The sequence below is a fragment of the Parasteatoda tepidariorum genome, chromosome 6, assembly GCF_982258835.1.
Source record: "Parasteatoda tepidariorum strain Cologne lab strain chromosome 6, Ptep-v5.0, whole genome shotgun sequence".
Lineage (NCBI taxonomy): Eukaryota > Metazoa > Arthropoda > Arachnida > Araneae > Theridiidae > Parasteatoda > Parasteatoda tepidariorum.
This window is the reverse complement of record NC_141760.1, coordinates 25,856,349-25,875,928: the sequence shown is the minus strand read 5'-3', so window position 1 is coordinate 25,875,928 and position 19,580 is coordinate 25,856,349. Positions and strand designations below refer to the sequence as shown.

Genomic DNA, 19,580 nt, shown 5'->3' with positions numbered 1-19,580 from the left:
TGATCCTAAAAATCTCTACATGTAAATCAAAAACAAAAAAGGACTTACAGTGGAAATTAGAAATTTTACTGACTTAGTACCTTATAGTAGAAAGAATATTTTATACAACAATTGGACACTTCTGATACATTTTAAGAAAAAATTACTGAAATGCTAAGTTTAGCAGTATTTCCGTTTGTTTATAGACATATATATATATATATATATATATATATATATATATATATATATATATATATATATATATATATATATATATATATATATATATATATATATATATATATATATATATATATATACACTCATGTCCATAAATTAAGGATAATTCAGAATCACCCGGAAATCAAACTCTAAAATTAAAATTTCACCTGTAAAATTATCACACACATCCTGAAGAAGAATATGCAAATTACAGGAAACCACTAAATGACGCTGGTAGTACGTCACAATGACGAGAGTGTAAGAGAGAGGTATATAAGGAATGGTGGCAAAGAAGTAAAATTGTTCACAAGTTCTCTAAAAGCCTTTTAGTGCAATAACCGTATAGTTATGGCACAAAGGAAGCATTAGGATTATTTTTTACGTGGCAGAATCATCGGACGACTGGAATGTGGACGTACTTAGCTGGAAGCATCCGAGGAACTTGGAATCACCCAGAGTGTCATCTACAGGCTTTGGCAACGATTCCAAGATGATGGTAATGTGAGTAGACGTTACAGCACAGGTCACCCCCGAGTTACAACGCCAAATGAAGACCGGTATTTGGCAGTTACTGCCAAAAGAAACAGACGGAGCACAGTATCAGACCTGTCTCGTCAGCTCTCTTCAGCTACCGGTACGGCAGTTTCAAGGCAGACCGTGTACAGACGCTTAGGGCACATTGGTCTATATGCTTGTAGGCCTGTCAGATGTGTTCCACTTACCGCAACTCACTGTCGCCTGCGATTAGCCTGGAGTAGAGAGCATTACATTGTGGACACGGCAACAGTGGTCTTGTGTGAAGTTTTCCGACGAGTCCAGGTTTAGTTTGCAGTCTGATTCTCGCCGGACTTTCTTATGGGGAGCGCCAGGTACCCGTTACAACCAAGACAACACCATTGAACGACACCGTTACGGTGGTGCAGGATGACTCGTTTGGGGAGGAATCTTTCTTGGTTCCAGAACTGACCTGCATACTCAGAGTGTAACGATGACAGGCCACATCTATAGGGAAATCATTCTGGAACAACATGTACGTTTGTTTCGAGGCGCCATGGGTGCTGAATTTCTGTTTATGGATGACAACGCCCGTCCTCACCGTGCAAACATTGTAGACGAATGCCTTCAATCGGAGGATATCACCCGTATGGATTGTTCAGCATACTCACCGGACTTGAATCCAATAGAGCATGTGTGGGATATGCTTGGCCGACGAATTGCAGCCCGTCAACTCCCTCCCACCTGTCTACCGAACTTTCGGAGGGCATTGCTTGATGAGTGGTGTAATATTCCCCAAAATCAGATTGATAATTTGATACTTAGCATGCCTAGGCGTTGTACGGCCTGTATTGCATCGTCCGGGAGACATACTCCGCATTAACCATCATACTAACCATGTTATACTGTTTTTTGTAAATAGGTTCTTTTTTGAAATTTGCTCCAGGGAGTAAAAATCGCAAGTTTTATTAATTATGTCAAACATATAGTATCTTTTTTGCTCTTTACCTTTTGTTTAATACATAGACTTTACAAATAAGTCAAATTTGTTTGGCTTCTGTCTCTTTCTGTGCCTGAACTTCATTATCCTTAATTTATGGACATGAGTGTATATTATATATATGCTACGGTCAATGTGATTGAACGGTTTAACCTGTCAAAATTAGTAATAACTTTTTTTTAGTCAAAGTGAGGAATAAAAACGAGAAAGAATGACATTGACCAAATTTAATTGGTTATTATTGATAATAAACGGTAATGTCATAAATTCTTAAGTCAAAGGAATACCGTAAATATATTCAAATTTATAAGACAGCAATGTATTCTAGCAGGCATCTAATTATTTTTCTTCTTACATTTTAATGGTTGTTTCAGTGATAATATTATACATATACTTGATTTTCCAGTATACATACGCAACACTATAGAATGCACAAAATTAAAAGGATAACAACTCAATATATTTTGATTTATTAATTGGATATTTTTAACATGATAATATGCACTCTTGATAATTCAATTAACTCACCTTCAATGTGCTAAATTATTTGTGTCAGTTATATTTTAAGTAAAGAATACAGGCACAAAAACGCACTTTCTCTGAGCAAGCATTCCCTTTTCTTAAGACAGATTTTTCTTGACTATCAAAATATTGGGGTAACTGCAATTTTGAAAATATTGCTCCAATAAATTGAGGCAAGAGAATTGGATAAAAGATTTAGCTCCTTAATATCACCGTAACTTTTTTGCGTTATTTTTACTGTTATACTGTAACCGTTTAAGATGCTTGCTTAAATTATTTTGTAACCATTTTAAAATCATTTTTCCAAAGAAAATTTTACGTTGAAAATAAATTGCTACAATTATTTATTATTCATTTTAATATTAGTCGAAAAAATTTGAATTATGAGGTAAATAAATTTTCACATCCCTTCTTAACTGTGTAAATTTAAAAAACAAAATCCAAAATGTGCGGAATCAGTCAAATAGTTTGAAGCAATGAAACTTAAAAAAAAGCAAGTCTTCTGAACTATTGGGCATAAAAAAGTAAAACTATTATTTAGTAGAACAAATTTTTGAATACTCTTTTGCCTTAACTATTTGCGCTGCAAATAGCTCCTTTATCTTGATATAAAATTACGTAGGATTGAAATCAAATCGTAGAAAACGGGACATGTGGTTATTCTGATCAAGTACATCTTTGTGTCAGGTTTCATAACTTAAAAAATAATTTCCCAAATATTTTCTGCATATTTAATGTAAGTCGCTCGAATCATGAACTTTGCATCCTTCACTGTAAAAGTTTCTTTGCAAAATTACGGTAAAAGCACTGGCATTTAACGGGGAAATGCAACTTCCGTAAAATGTATTTTATCGTTAAATCCATTTTACCTTAAATTTTACAGTAATATTTATTTATTTACAGTCATTCATTGATTTTACAGTAAATACTACTACAAACATGACGGCATATCAGATGTTTCTTGTTCTGCAAAATTTTAAAATAAAATGGATTTTACAATAAAAAGTATTGACACCCAGAGTGCCGATACCTTTTACCGTGATTTCATCTGGAAACTGTGTAGTACGTGAAATTTTAGAAATCCAACATTAGATTTAAAGTTACTTAAGTATGCTCTTTTTTTATTTTGAGCTGTGTGCATCAATACTTACCGCATATAATATCCAAACCACATCGTGTAACAATAGGAAGTATGTCAACATACTTTTCTTTCGAATGTTTGTCTAAAATGTTGACTAATATCTTTGACTGCTTGTTGAAAACATAATGGAAATCTTTCAAAATATTGAAATGAAATGCTGGTGTGAGTAGCTTCCTCCTATGCCTCCATTTTTCGTCATAACTTAAGATACAAAGAATGATTAAAAAAGAAATTGTGTTAGTATTAATACTAAGTACAAATATTGATATGCTAGGTAATTCAAGGATTTTAATCAATTGGCAATTTTATCTCTATATTAGAAAAGGTTATTGCCACCATCATTACCTCCATAATAACAAGCATTTTTAGCATACGCGCTTCTCCTTTTCATAGCTCAAACACTGTCAGATTAAACAGCATGAAATATTGCGTGATTCTTGTGAAATATTTTAGGAATTATTTGATATCAAAATGATACGGTCATTAGTTATTGAGTTACTTTATATCTAAGTTGAAGTCTTATTTCTCTTTTGCGCTACGTTCAGTATATGTAAATCATCTGCAGAGAATTATAATTTTTTCCTGCTACTGATATTCTTATGCCTGAAACTATGCAAAACATATCAGTCTGTTTAAATCTTGAGCTTGTCTTAAAACAACTAGATACTAACAGACAAATAAAATATTTTTAAAGAAATCAGTTTCTGATAAATAAAGTTAAAAAAATAATAAATGATAGCCTGCCTCAAAAGTTTAAGAAGAAGAGCTAATATGAAACCATTCAACAGTCCTAAAATAATCTTATTTGGATATTCTTATTCTTTTCAAATTATTCTTAAAAATATCGAAGCTATGTTATTCCACTGAATTAATTAGCTTCTTATCTGTTTCTGTGGGGAAAGCATACCAAGAATACCATGAAGGAATACCTGTGGGGAAAGAATACCATACCAATCGACTGTTCGAGTTCTTCGACGGGGTGGCCGGGTTAGCCTGGTCGGTCAGGACTCATGTCTGAGAGTTCGTGGGTTCGAGCCCCGCCGGTCGTAGACTCCCTGTGTAGTAAATGGTGTCTGATACACGTTAAATCTGTCGAGTCGCAAAGTCCTCCATGTTCCCATAACAAATCAATACCTCTGGGGGTACAGGATATGAGATTGATCGTTCTCTGATTCAGGTCAAAATTACAATCTGTGGATGAATGAATGGATGTATGAATGGGTCCTCCCTAAAAGCGGGTGTGACATATGGTTGTGGCATAAGTCGCATTCTTGGCCATAGATGGCGCCACTAGAAAACAAAAACAACAATCGCCCCCCTCTGCCTTAAGAAGCATACGAGGGAGAGATGGAGAGAGTTCTTCGGCGGTTTTATTCTTTATAATTTCCATATATTTGGTGAGTTAAAATGTCTGAAACTTTCTCAATTAGATTTAGTTCTGGGCTCAGGGCAGATGAATTTAGTACCTGGACATTCTGTTGAAAAGTCAATTTATTTGAAACGTAAAGTATTGTCTTGCTGTAATATACAATCAGCTCCTACCTGGAGGTCATGAAAAGAGAGCTTATGTTGCCTAAATATATCTTGATGCGTCTTAAATGTTTGTCTCTTCTTAATGAAATTCAGTATGCCTGCCCATTAAATCCGAATGCTACCCAAACTATTAGAGATTTTCCTCCTTTGTGCCGGCAGAAGAAATTCTTTAGCACTTTTCAGAGGTTATGTCGAATATAAGTTTTAGCCGTCAGGACCATCTAAGTTCCATTTTTCTCTCACTATTTAATAGTACAAAAAACCTTTTTTTTACCTTACTACATATGATTTTTTGCCCAGTTTGTTCTTGCAAGTTTATAATGTCGTTTAAGACAAAACTTTTTGAATATTTGTATTCCCGAATACGTCAATGCATAATGTCCTTAGACACTGCTACACCGACGGTGGTGTTTATAATCGGCGAATTAACATATTTTGCCTTTACATTAATCTCTAAATTTGACTCGTCGGACGCAATCATCAATATCTGTGTTTTTGGGCGAAATCATCTTATTTCTTCACTTGATTACCTCCCATTGATCTATTTAAAATGCTAAAAATTTCAAAAACACTCTTTTCTTCGGGTTTCAACTAAATTTTCATAATTTCATTCGTTCATAACTTTTTTTTTTTTTGAATTTCGCCGTTTTTTGAATTTTAAACATTGGAACTCTGGATTAGAAATTACCTACCTGTGAGTTAATGCTATGCAAGAAATACGTCAGTTCATCTTACTGATCCCACATTTATTAAGAAATTCCCAAATTGCTTAAACTTTTAAAATAGTTATTTTAAGCGAAATTTTTAAAGATCACAATATTAATAAAATAAATTTTATTTAACGATTATTTCTTGATAAAACTTCATATGGGTTATAGTTTTAGAATATTCCCGTAATTGCACTTACATTTTTTTAATTCAAAGTATCAGCAAATTTCGCTGTTTGCTTAAATTTTTTGAGCTTAAATTTTTGGTCAGGTGCTCAAATTGTGTGCTCCCAACACATCAAATGAAAAACCTGTAGCCTTCCAATAACAGTTTTATTAGAAATTATCCAATCTAGCTATAGTTCGAATTTTTAATCGATTGATTAACATCTGTTCCTCTGTTTGATGTTTGAAAGATCATTGTTCCTAAAGGTAAATCAATACTGTAACGAGGAGAAAAATGAAGCTTGTTGCTTTTTCAAGAACATTGTAAAGAGCTGGTATGTCAGGGCCATACAAATAACTGTCTCAATTTCAGCAAAATTGTATCAACCAAAGTGGTAATTGTGTAAAAGTGAAGAGAAATATTTATTTTGGGAAATGATATAAATGTAATAAAAGTAAACAAATTTATGAAATTAATACTTAACCTTATAATTTTAATATCTTTATATGTATGACTATAATTTCTTTTTTGGGAATTTTACAGAAATTTAAAATTTGCTTGTAATTCGTAATGAACAAAATACTTATTATTTACCCAAGTTATATCAAACAGGATTAGCACTCACCTTGTTAATAAACCTAATCCTAACCAAGGATGAAGGAAGTTGTAAACCCAGCTTTTTTTAATTTCGTTGTTATGATTCAAAACTGCCTAATAAAATATTAACTTTTCAATAAAGTATTAAGTATAACACGTTAATATCATGTAAATAAAATAACATATTTTTAAAATGTTTATGATGTCAGAAACCAAGTTTTCTAGATAGTAAGAAACGACAACTTAATATCGTTTTTTACATATAAAATAAAATTTATGGGTGGTTTTTTTCTCTCTTTGACACGTTATGCATTAAACGCGATATATATATATTAAGGATGATGATTTCTAAACCTTGTGTTGGAGATTGTAATAAGCTCACTGGACAAAAAATTAGCAACCCAAGTGTGCAAGCACCGATGAATCGTTAGATTTCGTTAAATAACGCAGTGGTTAAATGACGTGTTGAACTGCCTGCGCTCTGCCTCAACGTGATCTAAGGCAAGTAGCCATCAGTGAGGTTATTTTGTTTTAATCGGAAATTTATGTAAATATGGGTAAGTGTAAGGATGTGATAGAGTGGTAAAAAGGGGCAATTGCGTTTGGTCGTGCCTATTCAACCTGTTGGACTGCTCAATATGTCTACAAGCAGTCGTGTAATACACGTAGTCACGAAAGACGACGTCAGATTTGTAGTCAGAAAAGGATCCTGCATTGAAAGGACCGGAGACTTGTTTCACGACTTGTCAATTAAAATCGCTTCCAAACCAGACAGGAATTGCTTAAGTTAGTGAATGAAGGGCCATTTCAACCTGTTAATAAGAAAACATTGCGACGGGAGCTGCATGCAATGAACATTTGGAGTCGAATACCTCATAAAAGGCCATTGCTCCCCCAGACACATAAAACTGCTCAACTTCAGTGGGCTAGCAGTCATCGAACGTGGACAATTGCTGACTGGGGCAATGCAATATGGTCTAATCAGAATGGAATAGGCAGCTAATCCTCCTCTTTACAGAGCATGGCCCCTTTAAAGCTCATCTAAAACGCTTCTGCCTATCTACTGACAACACATGTGCCTGTGGAGGAGTAGGAATAGTGTGGCATTGTGCAATAGAATGTCCGCTTACCACATCCTACCACTTTAAACAACCAAAGCTAGAATTCCTTACAGCCTGGAAAAGATCTATCTATAAGAATCTAAAGTTGAAACAGAAGGCAGACCAACCTGATTACTTTTCTAGAAGAATACGAGGAAATCCTGACATAATTTTCATGAAGAAATGACAAAATTATGCAATGTTGAGCACCTACCACTACTAACATTGACCAAAGCTCTGAATACTTTTAATCAAATGCCTTAACTAATAGAAAAATCTTTTCTTTTTTTTTTTTTCAATTTTTGCATTTTTTTATTAAATTTTACATTTCTTTTTCTTTTCTTGTCTTTTTTGTTTCTATTTTCTATTTTTTTCCTCTTTTTTTTCTATCTGCCTTCTCTTCCAACCTTAACCATTAACCGATAAATGCCCCTTTAGGGTCATAGGCAAATGTTGGTGTGCACGTGTGTAATATGGTCCGACGAATCACATTTTTGCCTTTATTCAAATGACGCACGTAGTCGAGTATAACGAAGACCAGATGAAGCATTTCATCCTCAATGTGAGCAAGTTCAGGTTTAAGCCCGAGGTGGGTCTGTCATGTTTTGGAGGCTTTTTTCTTATTATGAATTGGACCCCTCACTGAGGCGGTCACTAACATGAACCAACAGGCTTATTTGAACATTTTAGATGATCAGGGGTTGCCTTTCAGTCAACATCTTCATGAAGAGTGTGCTGTCGATACCCCTATATTTTAAGATGACAACAGCAAAGTTCATCTGGCTGGAAGGATATATGGCTGGTTTCATGAACACTCAGACACTCAATTACATCTCGACTGCCCTGTGAAAGGGCCTGACTAGAACCCCATTCAAAATTTGTGGGACTTGTTGGAGAAACGGTAAAAACACCGATAGCAGCATCCTCGCAATTTGGTGGATTTGCGTGATCAAATCCTCAGGGAGTTGCTTACACTGGATTCGACATGCCTGCAAAACCCAGTTGTCTCACTTCCTAACCAAATCCAGGCGGTTATCAAACCCAAATGCGGTGTTACATGCTATTAAATTATGTTTTTTTTTATGATATCTCTAAGGGTGACTAATTTTTTGTCCGGTGTGCTTATGTTGTTATAGTTAATATCATGTGACTGTAACCACTACTACTTCCACTTAATTTTTATCGTTTTACTTTAGTTTTGCTTATGCCAACGTTGTTGAAATGTTTTATGTTGGATATTTGGTTTTCAATTAATTAAGATTCATAAATATCACTAAATTTAAGTTGGTTTAGAATTAATAAATGCTTGTTATGTTTTAATTCGTATCTGTTTATTAATTTGTAGAACTTGCAGTTCATTTGAATAATACTAAAAGGCATCCGTAAAATTTATTTGTTTGCACCCCATCGATATTTGTTAAAAGCCAAAGGGAAAAATAAATAAGCATAGCATTTAATTCATAATAACTTGAAAAAAGTTAAAGCATTAATTTACATAAAATGTTATTGTTTGTTACTATCAAGGATATTTACAACGTATAATTTTAGAATCATTGTCTAAAGAAGACAAAGATCTTACAAATTATCCATCGCAGGTTAATAATGAAGCCTGAAAATAATAATATCAAAATCGGATGAACCATTTTGGTGGTCATGACACAAACAATTTTAATTAAACACGCATAGTTTTATTAAAAGCAATTGTCTGATAGCGTGACAGAAGATTCGTAACAATCCAATTTTTCAACGAATAAACCGATGTTTGCGAATTCTAGCTCTACCCAAAAATTATTCCTCTCAGTTTTTGAAATGTTTTTTTTTCATGTTTAATAATTATTAAATTAATGTACGCAATACCATATGCATATCTATGAATTGTGATTACTAAATCGCTATCCCTGAGTGTAGTATCAGAAAGTGGTCAACATAAACGTTTACATAAACGCTTTTACTTTCTCAAAGTAATGAGAAAACTAATGAATCTTGTTGTCGTGTCCTATATTTACCTACATATAATCAATTTTAATCAATTATAAGAGAGTACAGAACACCAAGCTATTTTTAGAAACATATATATATTTTTTATGTCCCACGGTGAACTGATTGTAAATAACGGTTTCAAGTAGAACACTGGAGTCAAGCACCACTATATGTCAGCGAGGTGATGGGAGACCAGTTTGATCAGCCTGCTATGTGACCGAGGGTGCGTGGTTCCGGTTCTCGTTTAACTGTTCCACTTTAAAGTGTTTTACTTCATGCGCAGATCATAGGCTATTAAAACGGAGAAACGAGCCTCCTTGCAGAGAATCAGAATAGTGATGACAAGGTTTCTGATCATCCTGAGGGTTATTTCTTGGCAGTGGTTTTCCTCTTTATTTAACGCAAATGCGGGTTGGTTCCAGGTTGGTTCTGGTCTAAGTCCTCCATGAAAGCTAATTTCTCCCAATACTTAATTCAGGAATTCACTTATTTTCTGCATAGGGTACAAAATTACAAGGCTACGGAGTTGAACGTTAGTAGTCCGAAACCCAAAAAATTGGGCCGGCTGTTCAGCGGCTGATTAAATATATTTTTCAAAAATATAAAGTATATCCCATTGTGCGATTCTAGTGTTAAGTAAATTAAATACTACTACTTGTTCTTTTGGTAAGCAAAGCAAATAAATAGATGAATGAATATTTTAATACTTGAGAAATAAATTTACCAGTAAAACTAATAACAAACTCAAAAATTATTCTAAAATAAATCTTCTGAATTTAATAGTTTCAAATAATATTTTAAACTTTGGAATTATAAAAAAGTGTTTTACCTCAACAGTATCAGCCCGAAAAACGCTCACAAAAGGTATTAAAAACTGCCAAAAATTACTTATTCCATGCTTAGAGAATAAAACATTATACCCTAGAATGGACGCAAAATCATCTATAAGGGAAAAAATAAATGATGAGTAATGCAAAATATATAAATAAACAGTCGATAGTTTTGCAATCTAACATATTCATAATTTAAAACTGATATACTTTTTCGTAACCTCCTTATAAACAAAATTTAAAATTTGAAATTTATTCTACTAATTTAAAAGTTGTGAGCAATCACTTTTTGAAAGTACACAATTATACGCGGTTTATTAAATTAAAAAAGTTTAAATTATAAAAATATCATTACACGTATTTATCAATTAGTTTTAAACAGTAATGAGCAATGTTGTTGATTAAAGATAAATTAATTCGATAGCTTAAACTATTTTTAATTTTAAATCTCGTCATAAAAGAATTTGAGTCGTAGACTAATAAGTGACACACGAATTGCTTTATATTTATCAGCTATTTTTTTTACCTGATAATCTAGGCATTACAAAATAGATAGAAATCTCAATGATAAGATATAATTTTATAAAAGTAAATATTTTTGTTTATATTTCCGCATTAATAAATACAGTTCAGTTCATTTATCTTTAATCAGCAATATTTAAATACACAATCATTTAAATCAGACAACTATGAGTCAACTGCAATTTCCAATTTGAAATTATTTTTCTGTGATAACAAACGTAAGGCACTCCTAGTATTTTAGTTCATGTATGTGATTTTTTTTATATTTTTTATCAATCCAGTATTTGAATGTTTAATCTGTCATACCCGAATGGCATAATAAGTTTGAACTCCTTAAATTCAATTTGAACTGACAAAGTATGTTTGTTTTAATAAAGTTAAAACATTAGTAACTTTTGCTCGCATTTTTTAATCCTTAAATTCAGATTATTTATTTATTTTTAATTAACTGAATTTATATAAATTTAATAGATACGTTCTAAATTAACCTAGTATACTTAATTATTAACCTAGTATATTAACCTAGTATAGTGGGGGTTGGCGAGCGCCAGCGAGCAGGGGGCGAAGCCTCCTAGTAATAAAATAAAGAGTTAGTGTGTGTCATTCTTATAATTTCAGAGCTCATTGAGCTAGCATCCTGAAATTCGGACTGTGGGTAAAAGAGGTAATTTCGCCCCCAATCTTAAAACATCATTCAAAAATACCAATTAGATGGCCCCAGAGAGATTTTTGAAAATAGAGCTTTCTCATTGGTTAAGAATTAGCCATTTTATCTATGGCTCTAGTTTAAATATATAATAAAACTTTGAATGATTATGTTTTATCAAAGGGATATGTTTATGTTTTATCGTTTTTCAGGATAACATCAGTTCTGTTTTCAACATATAGCTCTCATTCACAAAAAAAAAAAAACGAGTTTACTGCACGTTCTTTAATGATTAAAATTTTTTTATTAATTTTTGTAAGATAAATTCATTGGTTAAGATGAATATGTTGACTGCGTCACCAATTAGTAGCATTTTTAAAGTTATCTAAAATTACATGCTTATTTTGTTCATAGTTATGCTTTCAAAATGTGTTCATAAAACTAAATAATTTAAAATCAATGAAAAATTTAATTAAAAAAATTCTCAACTTAAAAAATGAAAAAAATAATGGAGAAAAAGGACTTAATCTTTCAGAGAAACCATTAAAAATGCCTTGCCCGTATTGACGCCAATAAGGCTTAAGAAGAGATGTGGTGACTTAAGGGACAGAGGGCTAGCTTCCCAATGAGGTGGACCGGGTTCGAATCCCAATGATGGCTGGTCGATACGATTTTCGCACTCGGCTCACTCCAATCACAGTGACGATTAAAAATATCCTCAGTGGTAGACAGATCATGGGTCAGAATCCCCTTTCCGTCAAACTAATCGTAGTAGGTTTTCGTGGATTTCCTCTCCATATAACAATCCAAAAAGGTCTCTGCGAAGGCAAATTTCTCCCAATACTAGATCCAGGAGTTTCCTTGTCTTCCGGATTTTGTTCAAAATTACAAGGCTATGGAGTTGAAAATTTGCTGTCGTAATTGGGTCAGCTGTTCACCGATGGTCATAAAATAAAATAAAATGAAGCTTAAATAATTTTAGTAAAGATTTATAATCGAAATAAAATATAAACTATGTATTAAAAAGCAAATTTATTTTAGAAAAGATAGTTATTTTCTTAGGGAAGTTTCTATATTACTATTAATGTCTGTGATGCTTAATTAACTCCTGGACCTAGTTTTGGGAGAAATTTGCCTTCGTGGTGGACTCTTTTGATAGAACTAACTCACGTTTTGCGTTACATGGAGTGGAAAACCACGAAAATCTCCCATGGTTGGTCTGACGGCAAGGGAACTCTAATACATGATCCGTCCATCACTCATAACATTTTCTGTCAGCAATGTGGTCGAAGCAAGCCGGATGCGGAATTCGTATCTACCAGCCTTGGTGATTAATCAATATTATGGTGATTAATCCAGTTTTAATAGGCACTACAGATTCCAATATAGGTACAAAGTATTATATTAGTTTATATAATAAAAATGAATCAATGCTGTACAGTTTCAATATAGTTACTGTGCAAAGAGATTTTTACCAACACCTGGAAAAGGATACGAACGGTGCGGGAAAAAATGGACCACCATGGATAACTTTTGAACTAATGATCGCATCTTCACTTTCTGGGACTCAATCTTAACAGCTCCTGGAGTTGACCTCAATTTTGCTAGTTAATTAGTGCAGACGATATTTTAAATTACGTAATCAAACACACAAATTTACTTTCTCTGAATAAACACGCAATTTTTTCAGACAGATTTGTATTTTTGACTCTCAAATATTGAATAGCAGCAATCTGGGAAATATGGTTATATTTGTTCTGTCAAAAGAGCTATGCGAAGCTTGGACCCCTTAATATTAATTTTAATTTTTGAGCATTTCTCCATGAGTCAAGAATTTTGTAAGAGAATAAAAAAAATTTTACACTTAATTATAAAATTCGTTAATCCAAAGGTAATTCCATGCAAAAAAAGTAACTTTTAACGAATTTATATTTATTTTATGTAAAAATAGTCGAAAAACTTTTAAATTGTTTAGTAAACAAATGTTTGCAAAATTTTAAAAATTTTAATTTTGCAAATCAAAATACAAATTTGAGGGTAAAGAATGTAATTTTGCATGGTATAGTAAAAAATTTTGTATGCACAATCGGTTCCTGAGAAATCGAATTTTAAAAATATTATATATTCGTAACTTAAAATGTTGTCTGCATTTATATACACTGAAGAGCCAAAAAAACTGGTAAACTTGCCTAATATCGTGTAGGGCCCCCGCAAGCACGCAGAAGTGCCGCAACACGACGTGGCATGGATTCAATCAATGTGTGAAGTAGTGCTGGAGATAATTGACACCATGAATCCTGCAGGGCTGTCCATAAACCAGTGGGAGTAACAGGGGGTGGGGATATCTTCGGATATCGTTCTTGCATGATCTTTTTCCGACCCCAGCGATGTCGCAGATTTGATGTTTAACCGGATTTCCGATACTCACGGTATACTCGTGAAATAGTCGTACGTGAAAATCCAAATTTCATTGCTATCTCGGAGATGCTATGTCCCATCTCCCGTGTGCCGATTATAACACCACGTTCAAACTCACTTAAACCTGGCATTGTAGCAGCAGTAACCGATCTAAGAACTGTGCTAGACACTCGTTGTCTTATATACGCTTTGCGGATCGCAGCGCTGTACTTTGATTGGCTCCATACCCCTTTATTTGCATACTCATGCCTGTACCAATTTTTTTGGCTCTTCAGTGTATTAACATATTTGAGGTCACCCCCCCCCCGAAACATTAATATTGAGTTTCAGAATTTGAAGATCCGACCAATAGAGTAAAAATTATTCAAAATGGTCCTTTTTTATTTTATTTTATTTTTATCGTTTTAATTTATTTATTTTTCGTATTGTGTAGGAGAAAATTGCTTGACTGTAATAAATTGTTTTGATAACATGCATTGGCCGCGAGGATTATGCCAAATAATACTGAATGTAGTAAATCTTTATTTTGATAAGAAGAACGATAAAAAATATGCTTTGCTCGTAAAACAAACGAGAAAGACAAAATATAATAATCATTTCTTAAGAAATTGAATTATTTTAACTATATTAATTGTGTTGGTAAACGTCGTTCAGTCAGAATTTAATTTACACAGAATATTATTTATTAAGTCTAGGCTGAAAACAATATATTTAAATTTAAAGAATTTCTATTGACGAACCGAATATGCACCGAAGAGCCATTACATTAGAACCACCCTGCGAATAACATGTAGGACCAACTTTAGCCCTCAAAACTGCTAGCACCCGCCGTGGCACTGATTCCACAAGGTGCTGATAGGTAGTCTGAGGTATCTGGTACCAAGCGCTCACCAACTGGTCCTGTAATTCCCTCACATTGCGAGGGGGTAGCGTAGCAGCACGAATTTGGTTTTCTAAGTAGGACCAAAAATGGATTAAGGTCAGGTGAATTTGGGGGCCAAGACATGACTTGAAAGTCACTGGAATGTTCCTCGAACCAATCCATGACGATTCGACCCTTATGACATGGTGCATTATCCTGTTGGTAAACACCATCCCCCGCAAGAAAAACTGCTGCCATGAATGGGTGAACCTGGTCTGCAATTATGTTCAAGTAGCTTACAGACGTCAGGGATTGTTCTATGAGGATTATGGGTCCTAATATGCCCCATGAAAACATTGTTTCTGGGCGAGAAACCATGAAAACCTGTGCTAGCCCATTGTTATAGATGGAGGGTGGTCATAATGTAATGGCTCTTCGGTGTACATGTTTTTCCTCCTATTTATATTTGTTTCTCTTACGTATTACTACGAAAAAGTTCCTATTTCTTTTTCGTATTGACAATAAGGTATAAAAATATCCTGCAGTTGAAAAATCATAAGAATGGTTACAAATTCTGGAACGAAATTGCTTTTTTCACGTGAACAACAAAGTGTTGAAACATACTAAACTTTTATTTAGGAAAGAAATGAATGGTTAACATCGAACAGTTCATATCAAGGAACATAGTCTTCTTCATTTTTGTTTTAATCGTACAAATCATATAGGTAAAAAAAATGATTTAGAGCTATATTTTAGCTTTAACTATATTTTAGCTTTAACTTTCCCTCTACTCCGGGAAGTACTTACAACATTTAACAAAGATTAGACAACTATGCTTTTTTTTAATTTTATTTTTTGGATTTTATTCATTTTGCGAGTTTATATTAGTATAAAGATGTTGCCAGTTTATATAAGCATTATGAATAGAATGTGCCTTCAAACACTTAAAGAATATCTATAGTATCTATAATTTTGTATTTATAAATTCGTTATGTGCTTACATTGAATTAAATGTTCATACACTGAATTAAATGCTTATAAAACAAAAGTTTTACAAGATATATATCATGCATATTTTTAAAATTTTATTTTATAAAGAGTATTAGCGTAACATAGGCTAGAACAAAGCGCATAAGTATCCATTGAGCAAACGGAGCAACGCGAGCTTGAATTGCAAAGCTATCCAAAAGGAACTGAATAAACAGGATGGGAGAACGGCAAGCCTCCTAGTTTATGTAGATTAAATTAGTGGTTAAAAACTTGGTACAAAGAATTAGAAGCATGACTATAAAAATATACTAAACATTCTCTTATTGTATATTTTTATACAAATTCCAGTTACTACATTTATTACCCCGCTCTACACTACACGATATTAGTATAATTACACTTTACTTCAAAATGGGTGCACTGTAGCACTTAACTTTATTAAAAACTTTGCCAGGTAAGAGCATGAAATCCACGATTTAGAAAAATAATAGCTAATGATCATTGCTAAGGTCATACATTTTTAATATGAGCTGCTTTTAAAACTTGGTAAAAACAAAAACATTACAGCAGAACTTGTTTCTTCGATCTTAGAGGGTCAATATTACATACAAATATATAAGTAATAAGCTTAAAAAAATACCTATTTATAAAATTTGTTTCCTTCTTTAAGTTTCCTTCTTCGTAATGCTTATTTTTATTGAAAAGGTATCGATAAAATAAAAATTTAGTTGTTAAATTATAGGAAATATGCCCATTATGAAATTATATTTAAAGCCCATATGGCATGATATGAAACATAACTATAGAAACTCTGTGAACAACTTTAACATGTTTTAATATTAATTATACATTTTATAAGCGCGGAATTCAATACTGAACCTGTATAATTTTATAAAAAATATATATTTCAATGGATAATTTATTGACCTTTAATTTTTAATTAAATTTCAATAAAAACTTATATAAGAACTTAATTTAAGTGAAATTCCATCTAATATTTGTTCTTAGTAACATTTTAAATTCATTACGAAGCTTTAGAATAATCCGTGTGGGGATCAAGAAACTGCTCTTGCCTTAGAAAATTTCTAGTTTCGAATCCCGGACAAGGCATGAATGTCCTTTCATTGTCTGTACTATTACTCCTTACTGTGGGCGCAACGCTGGCCCACCTAATATGACTCCCCTGAAAGAGTAAAGAGTGGCCAACAAATCTAATCTAATACGACTTGAATTGCCAAATGTTAACCCAGGTGGACATTGAAAAGGAACAACTTTGGAATATCCTTTTTTTTAGAACAGTACAAACGGCAGTTTTGCACTCGGCCTCGTAAAAGTTTCATAATCATCAATAGTCTATTATTAGTTGTTACTTTAAAGAAATTAAGTTATTTTTCTATCAATTTAGTCTTTACAAATGAACCGTTCCAAATAATAGTTTTAAAGTAAATATAGGAGACAACTAAGGCATTCTTATATCCACTGTGGTTGCATTTTTTCACCATATCCTCTGTAGCTACAGTATATCACTATATCCACTGTAGCTACAGTGCACCGTCTTATTCACAGTACTGTAGTTATAATGTATATGGTGATATTCTGTATCTACAGTCGATAGGGTGATGTACTGTAGCTGCAATGAATGTAGTGAAGATTGAATTAGAATCTGTTTCTTTCATATGAATATATTCTGAAGTCTTAGTCTTCATTGCACTTTAAACCCACAATAAAAACCCACAAAAAAATTAGGATTGCTGATACCATGGCTACCTATGAGATTTTTTACGTACTTGGTATAAGATGAACTGTTCTTACAATGCTCTTTCTTCAATCATGTATAAGTTTATTAATTGGTATGAAAAATAATTTCAAAATAAGCTGTTAAAATTTGCATGCGTTTATCTATTGATTTAAATTTTTTAAGAGTATACTATATTTCCTATTTTAATTTAATTGTGAACTAATTATTAATGCTCTTTTAAAACTAGAAGAAGCCCATTTTCCGTGAAAAATATAAAAAATTCTATAAACATAATTTCCTTTTTACTTGTTTTAAAAGCGTAATTAAAAAAAGTATTTTTCATAAAATATCATTTTTCTAACAGAGAGTTTTCTCCCCGACATTAAATAAACCCCTTTTTAAATAAACCATTTTTTCTCAATTACAGTTTTCTTTTTTTTTAATTCGCGTGCCACTAATTTTAATATAAAGAAGTTTCAAAAGTTTTAAACATTACCTCTAAGACAGGAATAGTTTTCCACTATGCAAGAGTCTTAAGTATCGTAATACATTGAGATGAATTATTATCATAGTCCAATATCATAATCAGCACGAGACATCATACACAACATTTTCGTGGCACTCATTTGTAAAATTCATTTTTACTATTAATTTCTGAACAATGTAATATTTAATTTAAGCACAATTGCTGTTCAAATTAAAAGTTGTTAATTTTTTCAAAAATATAGATATCATACTTTATAATTATAAAAAATGAAAAAGTTACCCTGTTTTTACGGAAAGAGTAAATAACTATATTCAAGCAGTACAAATTAAGGAAATAAACATTGAACTTACAAACATGAACTGGAGCAATTAATTTTTGAAACCTTTGTGGTTTTATAAGTATTGCATGACCAGCAGGATAAAAAAGTCCAAGACCCAGACTTGGAAGTTTGTTAATACCATTTACAAGTTTCCTGGGAAGGTATAAAGTTGCGTAGAATATATATGCTAATAAAACTAATACAATAATACATTTAATTATTGCATACAAAACACTCGTACTGACAATTGCTAACATTTTCCTGATTTTGTGAAATCTAATATGAATACATGTTTTACGCCATTATATATATATTTTTTTCATTTTTGTATCTTCTAAGAGTAAAAAAATAAACAAGCTAATCAATTGTATCTTATCTATAATCTAATTCAGATAGTAAAAAATAAGATAAGTCTTATCCCAATTTCGCAACACTATCCCGTAAACTCTATAACTAAAATCATTTTACCAAAGAAAAATTGTCTAGCGTTTAGGGTATTAACCTTTCAAAACACGCATTTGATTATTATTCAATTTATTATCTTAAAAAATAGTTCACCTAATTAACTTTTTTTTGCACCAAAGGTGTTGTATTTCGTAGAAAAATTATTAAATAATGGATAGACGAAAATGTATAGATAAATATTTGATAATAAGTCTATAAATTTAAAAACAAATAAAACCATTAAAATATCTTTTATTTTCATTTTTGAATACGCAACTAACGCATACACAATTTTGAAATCCCTTAGATGTATAATAGAATGCACTTCTTCACCATACGTGATCCTTAAAAAATTTTGAAGAAAAGTATGATGATTGCCAAAAAAAAAATTTAAAATTTCAATGAGCGTATGCTTTTTTTTTTCTTTTTTTGTAGTCAAAATCTGTTGAAAACTGTTTTGTTGAATATAAAACATATCTTAAAGTTAACAATTATGTATAGATTAAATTTTCTACTTATTGAAAAACGCTGTAAATTTCAGAAGGGAAATTTCACTTGCAAATATTTGGATATCTGCGAGCAGGGTCATACATGGGTCAGCCAGTCAAGTCAATACCTCCTAGAAGGCCTCTGCGTGAAATTTGATCATTTAGTAGTCCAAACGTAATGACATCTTTCTTAGCTTCCCTCCTGTTTCGCAGCTTAGAACCCCGAACGTAGTAACATGCTTCTTAATTTCTTCCACTGAGCAGTTTGTGTTCGTTTCTACTAAATTGATCCGTGTTGAGGTCTCTATTCTAGGAGGTGTTGATCAGGTTCGACTCACAAGCGTAGCGTCACTAGTAGGGATCCAATTAAATTTAATTCAAAACTTTATTC

The 19,580-nt window shown here is 32.4% G+C and overlaps 1 protein-coding gene across 1 annotated transcript in view; it reads right to left on the bottom strand.

The window, feature by feature from the left end:
* The window catches only part of LOC107450173 (cytochrome P450 4C1), a 36,071-nt gene extending 17,517 nt beyond the window's left edge, over positions 1-18,554 (bottom strand). The window contains exons 1-4 of the mRNA XM_016065917.4: positions 18,289-18,554; positions 10,275-10,387; positions 6,394-6,479; positions 3,373-3,563 (exon numbers count right to left, since the gene is read on the bottom strand). Of these exons, the coding sequence (XP_015921403.3) occupies positions 3,373-3,563; positions 6,394-6,479; positions 10,275-10,387; positions 18,289-18,514 (616 nt within the window). The 5' untranslated portion in view covers positions 18,515-18,554. The remainder of the gene's footprint in view (positions 1-3,372; positions 3,564-6,393; positions 6,480-10,274; positions 10,388-18,288) is intronic.
* Between the last annotated feature and the right edge of the window lie 1,026 nt (positions 18,555-19,580).